The 8,416-nt window shown below is 41.6% G+C and overlaps 1 protein-coding gene across 1 annotated transcript; it reads right to left on the bottom strand.

The window, feature by feature from the left end:
- Positions 1-3,883: 3,883 nt before the first annotated feature.
- Positions 3,884-8,192, bottom strand: Cfap144 (cilia and flagella associated protein 144). Its single transcript, XM_090339749.1, has 4 exons — positions 7,992-8,192; positions 6,519-6,578; positions 5,299-5,402; positions 3,884-4,520 (listed from the first exon to the last, which is right to left on the bottom strand). Exons 1-4 carry the CDS (start codon positions 8,122-8,124, stop codon positions 4,410-4,412), a joined length of 408 nt encoding a protein of 135 aa, XP_090195875.1. The 5' UTR covers positions 8,125-8,192; the 3' UTR covers positions 3,884-4,409.
- Between the last annotated feature and the right edge of the window lie 224 nt (positions 8,193-8,416).

Genomic DNA, 8,416 nt, shown 5'->3' with positions numbered 1-8,416 from the left:
TATGCCTGCCTGTGTGTGTCCACTTGTGCACGCTCACATCAATATGCTGGTCTTGGGACTTAACTTAGGACCTGGGTTTTGTGCCTGAGCTTTGTTGTTCAAAGTGAGTACTCAAGTATTACTTAAGCCACAGCTCCACTTCTCTCTTTTATGATGGTTAATTGAAGGCAACAATCTCAAGAGATTTTCCTTCCCTGGGATGGCTTTGAACTGCAATTCTCAGATCTCTGCCACCTGAGTAGCTAGGATTATAGGTAGATGCCACGGTCTCAAGCATTCCTTGATACCCCAAAAGCTATAATTAAACAGAATTATTCTTCATTCTGTCTCTCCAGAGGCTTTGTCTTTTAATCAATGCATCTAAAGTATACATTCTTAGAACAATTCTTAGAAATATGAACAGTCAGTCCATTCTCCTGACAAATATTTAGTTATGAGCATTTGTAAATTGATTTTAAGTTCCAGTACTGGGATATGAACACCAAGCCTGGATGTTGTCCCTGCTCTTTTTTCTGCTCAAGGCTAGCACTCTACCACTTGCACTCTACCACCAGATCTCATCCTCCTGAGGAGCTAAGATTAGAGGAATGAGCCACCGACGACCAGCAACATCTATGAATTTAAAAATCAAGTTATAGACTTCTTACATACCATAAAACAGAGAAAACATTCATACATCAAAGTGGAGAATAGCCATAGGAAAGGGAGGAGTAGAATGAAAGCTAAAACCCAGAGGGAAAATACTTAATCTTGTGGCAATGTTCAACATCACGGGGCTGTTATGAATTCTTAAGGCTTTTGTCAACCCTGCCCTTTGGCCTTTTCCTTTGTAGCCCAGCTGGCCTCTCTCCTGGCAATCCCAGATGGCTGCCTATGGATTTCCTTTGCAGACATTAAATGTTTCCAGCATCTCCAACTTCCTGGGGTTGCCCATATTGTCTTCAGCTTTGTACTCATAACTTCATATGTTACTCTGACCTTGTTCATACATCATTATGACTGGATAGAAACTTCCATGACCCAGTGACATTAATTCTTCATACCTGCAAAACCAGTATCAGGGATGAAGTCACAGTCTGCTGCCATCTTAATGAGTAGCCAGAAGCTTCCATAGCCTTAAAGAACCTGGAAAACTGAGCATGGGAAAAACACTTCCCTAGGCATCCTTGTATCAGCAGGATGCACCTTAAAGCTCTGTCAAAGAAGTGTTTTGAATGAATGAAAACACTTCCACCTTTGAGCCTGTGATGGGTGGTATCCAGCCAGTTCCTGAGATGTCCTGAAAGCATGTTCTCTTTTGTCCCAGTGTAACTTACCTAACTTCCATCTAATGGTCATGATCTTCTAAGCAGTCATCCCTGGCTTAAATTTATGCAAAATTAATTTCTGGAGAAACAGCAAGTTTTTCAAACCTTTTGGCTATGTTTTTGCTACCAATTCTCACTATAAGTCTGATGAAAGAAAGGCAGCAGTACCTATAACATAGCCTGAAGAATTACCTACCCTGAAATTTCCTTCATTTAATAAGTTCATCACTTAAAAAAAAAGTTTTGGTGTCAGTCCTGGGACTTGAACTGGGGTGCTGTCCCAGAGGCTTTTTTTTAACTTAATGATAGCACTCTACTTGAGCCACAGCTCCATTTCTGGATTTTTTTTTCTTTTGCCATTGGAATTAAGAGTCTCACAGACTTTCCTGCTTTGAATTAGAATCTCACATTTCAGCTTCCTTAGTAACTATGATTACAGGCATGAGACACCAGAATTCCTCTAAGACCATCACTTTTAAATTAAATTTCATAAAAATCTCTAACATGGTCAAAATGCAGAAGGATGAATCTGCTATAGATCTTAAAGAAATAGAGTCTGAGAAACTGAGAAGTGGTGAAAGTTATGGAAGGATAAACAGTCTCTTAGTAGCAATTTATGATAATCTCTCCAAGCAGAGGTAGAAGCTTTATTCATGATGTTCTTTGCATGTTTCCTATCTCTCATATATTCCAGTAGATAGGACCTAGTAGATCTGATAGTATTGTATAGCCAATTTAATTCATTTATAATTAACCCAGGATTTTGCACCTTAACTGGGAAACACATTCAATCTACATGTAGGAAACATCTGGAAACAGTAATGGTATGTAAGAAAAGTGTTTGTATTTAGCAAGAAAGATTGGGATTATCATGATTTTCCATATTATTTTCATTAGTAAAGAGAAAGTTATTAATTTCTAATTATTCTCATGTCTAGTCCTTGAGGTCATGCATCAGCTGTGAAGGCTCAGCAGAATTTTAAGATGGCCACAACATGAACCAGGGGCTCACTCAGCAGAAGGCTCAGAATAAAAGCTGAGGCATTGATGGGAGATAGTGTTCCCTGGCTTTTTCCACCGAAAACACTATATGGGACTCATTATAGCTACTTTATTTTTTTAATTTATTTTTTATGGTAATGTATAGTCATATTCACCAGAAGGTGCATTACTTTTCAAACATTGATACCTCTTCTCATGTTTTTGTCCCCATATTCCTTCCCCACCCCCTCCCAATCATCTTGTTTTCCCCTTCCCTTTCTTATTTCAAGTAAACAAATAAAGATATATATATATATATATAATATTCCAGGTAACAAAATCAGATACAGTAACAATATGAGATTAGCCAAAGGGCAACAAAAGAGAAGAGAAATAATATAGTAAATTAAGAACAACAATCATACATGATAAAGCTCTTATTTCCATACCCTGTATTTTTACAAAGAATTCCCCGGTGCATGGGTGGCACACAGGCTAGAGGCTCAGCTTCTCTTTGCAGAATTGTATTTTTCACATTCAGTCTACCCCTCACTCCTTTACTATTTAGTACTGCTGAATCCTGTGTTATCCCCAAAATAAAAATCTAGCCTCCTTTTGGGTGATGTATGTGTATGAACTCGCACACTACCTTGCAGACCCTCAGACTCCTTAGCAATGCCTGCCTGTAGTTCACTCCTTTACACCCATTGCCTCAGAGCCCTGAACCTGGCTCAGTGCTCACAGATATGTCATCTAGTTTGCATTTTATATAGGGGCATGAAGACATCATAGATCATATATCACTTCCTATCCTTTATTCTTGGGCTGTAAAATTTCAGCTAATCTAGCTGGAAAGCATCTTCCTGATAGGTGCAGGCTCATCTTTGATCCTGAACACCATAAATAAATAGATAAATAAATAAAATAGAATTTTTATTTATAAGACTTGCTTCTGTTTTGGAAATGAATCTTCTATTATGGAATCATACCTGGATTTTGATATTTTTAATCTTCCTCCGCCCTCCCCAAAAGGCATGTACCACTGTGTCCAGCTCTTTGCTAAGATGGGGGGTCTCGCAAAGGTATCGCCTGTGCTAGCCTTGAGCCACAATCCTCACAATCTCAGCTTCCTAAGTAGTTTGAGTTACAGACACGAGCCACAGGAAGCTAGCACAGACCTATTTTTTGAAATATCTTCACATCCTCTATTGGTCTTTGGGAAGCCAGAGTAGTGCTTTAAGCACTATGACATGACATCTTTACCCCAAATTTTCACAGTGGTTTATAAGGTAAGGATATGAATAAATGGTTTTATTGTTATTGTAAAGGTGATGTACAGATGGGTTTCAGTTACATGTCATCTACTGAGTTCATTTCTTTTTGGATAACATCACCACTTCCCTTGCTCTCTCCCAGGTTCACATTCCCCTCCCCCCGCATCCACAAGTCGTACAGTTCATTTTCAGTGTAGTGTCTAGTGAGTACCACTGCTGTATTTGTTCACCCTTTGTCACTCCATTTCTGTGCCCCTCCTTAACCTTGCAAAGACAGATAAATAAGACAAACTAAAACAAAAACAGCAACAAAATCCTTGATTCCATTTTCTAGAGTTTATTTTTGATAAATATTACTTTATATGGTCAGGTGTACATAGGCATGTAGACATAGGCTTACAAGTGTTCAGTTTGCCCTAAAATTGATTCTATACATTTTAGTTTTGGTTGAAAGGGTTCTTCCTATGTAGGAAACTACAGCGTAACCCATATGTTAACCCTGTCATGTTCAAATAGATAAACCTCAAACTAAACTTGCCAATTGTGCAAAGCATGATGGGAATAAGGGGCACGCAGCTGTAGCCAACTGGATTGCCTATGGATCTCCTTAACTTCTCTCCAGTGAACTTCCTTTCCCCGGGATGTAAAGATAGACTTTCCATGTAATGGACTAGGACTCGTGAACCATTTTTAGTCCAGAATGTTTCCCAGTGTTAGAACTTGCAAAGTTTTACTCTATTATAAAGTAAAATGATGTGATTTTGATTTTAACAAAATGAATGTTTAATGTGATAAATAGTGAACATGCTGGGAATGCAGCACAAGGACTGACTATACTAGTGGATGGCTACTTGCGGCTATCATTTTCTCCCAAGCTCCACAGTTTAGCCTTGTATAGAGTGATGTCATTGTAGAACCTGAAGTGGTTCAGTCTGCGGTCGTGGTGTTCTGGGCTGACCTAAAGAAGAGGATATGGAATTAGAAAAGCCTGTCAGGATGGGAGAAGACCTGGGTTTGAGTTAGATGAACCTAAGCTTGAATCCCTGCTCTCCTGACATAAGCAGTCAGTTCTTTTTATCTTACAAACCCTGCGTCATGGAGATCTCAACATCTACATCAGAAGTCCTAAAACTGAAGGAGGAATATATAAAGTAATCTCCTTTTAACAGCCTAAGCTGGAGGCTTTACTGGAGAAGCATCTTTTCTAGAGACTAAGCTCCTAATAGGAAGGTGCTACTTAATACAGTCTTGGATTTTACCCTAGCATTCAGCACATGATAGGTGTTCAATGCAGATTTGTTGATTTTGTTGAGGTAGACATAAATAAAAGTGAGTATTCTGAAAAAAAAGTGAGCATTTTGACTCATAAATCTACAAGCTCCACTGTGTATCTATTTTCAGCACACATTATTTGCAGGGTTACCAGGTATGCTCACTAAATGTGGCTTCTCAAATGTCCTTGTAGGGAGGTTGAAGTCACTGCCTGAAAAGGGTGAGGTCCTGTTAAAGGACTGCCCAAGTAAGAGGCCAAATGAGATTTTACGTCCCTAGCCACATCATTCTGAACTCTATCAAAATGCCTTCTATAGTTCCCCAATATCTGGCTGTAATGTTTCCCTTCTGAAAGACAGACTGGGATAATGCTATCTTATTATGTCATCAGTGTCATCTGATGTCAATTATCTGAAATGAACAGGATGATGAATAGGGACAGTAAATGAAGGAGTCAGGCTTACCAAAGGCTCTGAGTTCCATCCAATTTCTTGAGCTTCAGTCTGTGGCTCTGTGTATTTCTTCTTTGGTCCCTGAGCAGCATAGTGAATGTGATGCAGAAAATTGGCTGGAAAAAAGACACAAGTTAGAAGGGAGACTAAGGCTGTATACTTGACTGTGGCCACATCATGTTGTAGAGGCCTAACACTTTCCTCAGAGGTTTACCAGGACCCAGAAACAGAAGGCTCACATTAGCTATTCATTTTCCAGTGAACACATTGAACACACCCTATTTTAGGAACTGTGTGTACAGGACTACACAAATCAAAAGTGGAATCTCCTGTTCTAGAACTTGTGTTCTAGATAAAGGGGTAAGGGACATGATACCCAGGTGCACATAGAAAACAAGAGCAGCAGTGATCCACATGGAGCAGAGAGGATGAGGCAGAGGCTTGACCAGTGAGAGCAGCTATGTCAGACAGGGAGCTGATTCAGGGACTCCTGATGTGCAGCAGAGCCAGCTGAGAGGGGGCAGCAGCAGAACACACAGCATGCAGCAAGAACGAAAGCCACATTGGGTATGGTTCTCAGACCATGCAAATGGTTCTCATTTCTATGACTTTCATATAATGCAGATCATCTTTCCATACCTTTTTCCATCTCAGTCTATGATCAACACTTCCAAGAACAGTTGCCAGAACTCTACTGCCTGGTGGAGACACGTGCTTTCTATACCACTGGCAACCCATCTGCAGCTCAATTTACTTGATAGGTACTTACACTTCTGTTTTTGTCTCCCTCATTAGATCCTGAGATCTTCCCATCTAATCCCATCCCATTGACTTTCATTGTACAATAATGACAATAGTCAACATTTACTGAGCAACCTATGGAAGATACTGTTCTAAGAACAGCATCTTATGAAATAGGCTGTAAGTCATAAAATCAATGAGTGGAAGCACCAGAATTTAAAATTAGAATGCTTTCAGAACCTGTGTAACATCTGAATATTCGAATAAATGAATGAATGGAGGATTAAGGCCATTAGGAAAATTTTGGTGTTTTGACAATTAATTGTTTAGTTTTATGTTAGAATGCATCACTCAGGTGAGCCTGCTTAGCATGAGTCTGGATCAAGTTGAGAAGCTCCATTCCTGCATTGTGGTAACACAGCCCAGGAAGTCTAGCAGCCTGTCGACCTCTCTTTGGTTCATCTGTGGCATTCTCAAACCCCAGTACTTACTGTCTTCAGGTTCCTCCAAGTTATCATGCCATGACATGGGCTTTCTGGTAATCGTGTGAACTAGAGAAAAACAGCAGCATGGTTCACATTAGGATATATTCCCCAGTCCTAAAGACTCACTGTGGACCAGGTATCAGTGTAACAATACTCATGAATCTGCCACCTGCTGGCTAGTGTGCTGGATGTTGGGAACGAAGTTGAGTAAAGCCATCAAGAGCCAGATGCAAGGGAGTCTTGTACTTGGATTCAAAAATCCTCAGAAGCTGCTGAAAGTTCTTACAGAGGGAATGCAGAGTCACATGGAAATGAGGGAATAGAGTTGCTGGATTGGAAGAAAGGAATCCATTAGACCAGCCATGCAGGAATGATTATGGCCCATGTGAGGCTTTGGGAGTGAGGATGTTGAAGAGAAGATTCAGGTGCTTATTTAGAAGGTAGCTCCAACTGAGCAGAGGTGGAGAAGCCTCCATGTGTGGTGGAGAAAGCATGAAAGTTTAGGTGGGAGAAATGTTAAGAGTAAGGACTTGTTGATCCATAGTACTTCCAGAAGGGGGAGAGAGATGGAAGGATAACACTCAGGCTTCTTACTACAGAAGAGATTGTCTGGGGTTCCTTTTTTCTGAAATTAGACCCCAGAGAAGCAGACAGGTGGGAGAAGATGTTGCAGAGGAAGTTTGCATTACCTGCTGGTTGGTTCAGGGCAATCAACCAGGAAATGGTGATGAGGCACAGTGGCATTTATGGAGAAGAGATGCTGGTGTTATGGGACAGTGTTATAGAACAATGAGAGAACAGGGGCTGTGCATTTGTGTGGGAAGGGCTGCCCTGAGCCTAAGTCTACTGTTCTTGGTCTACCAAAAACTTATGTAATTATCTCCCTCTCATAACCCCCTCCCCCAAAGTCTGAGCTGAGCACTGGTGCATTGGTGTCTGATGCTTGTAATCTAAGCTACTCAGGAGACTGAAATGTGAGGATTATAATTCAAAGCTAGCCTGGGCAGGGAAGTCCAGTCCTGTCTCCAATTAACTACACCAGCCCCCTCCAGGAAAAACAAACAAACAAACAAAGGAAAACAAACGCTGGAAGTGTTGTGACTCAAATGGTAGAGCACTAGCAAAAAAACTCAGGGACATTCATGACCTAGAATGGAGGTGGGGGGTGGGGGTGGGGAGCTTGAATGAAAGGGATAAAACTAGAAGTTTTTAAAATAAACACGCAAAAAACCCAAAAACTTCGGTTAATAAAAGACCTAAATGACAAAACAAAACTGCAAAATATAATCACGCCCAAAACGAAATGATCCATTCCCCTTCAGTATACACCTTGCATCTGTAATCACAACATGAGTATGTTTTAATCGATCCCTGGCCTCTGCTCTATGGTTCAGCCTGCACAGCCCGGGCTCCTCCTCCAGCCTGTCCCTGCCTGGACTCCTCCTCCCCCCCTTCCCCCCCCCCCCACGCTCTCCTCACCCTTGCTCTTGGGGTACACATGGTAACTGGTGTAGAGCTTCTGAGTTCGCAGCTCCTTGAGGTACAGTTCCCTCAAGAACTGGTTCTGGTGAACTTCATCTATGACCACCTTCTCCTTCTGGTGTCCCGCCATGGCCTATGCACGGTTGGAGGGCTCCAGTGCTCCTAGCGTCTTCTGTGACTCCTGGCAACCAACCGCGTCCCTCCGTTGCCCGGTAACGGCTTCCTGGCTGGACAGCCAAGCCTTGGCAAGATAGGTCCTACTCAGGCTCATCTCTGGGCTCCAATCTCACCTGAATATTGCCGAGGATCAGCTTCCCAGCTGGGTCCCAAACCTACAGCCACCGCCAGGAAAGACCCGACCTCCAATTACTGATACAAGGGAGAAAGGACTGAGGATTGCGTCCATCCCCATGCCAATCACT

The sequence above is a fragment of the Megascapheus bottae genome, chromosome 10 (genome assembly GCF_031878675.1).
Source record: "Megascapheus bottae isolate mThoBot1 chromosome 10, mThoBot2.hap1, whole genome shotgun sequence".
NCBI lineage: Eukaryota > Metazoa > Chordata > Mammalia > Rodentia > Geomyidae > Megascapheus > Megascapheus bottae.
This window is presented reverse-complemented; position numbering and strand designations above follow the sequence as displayed.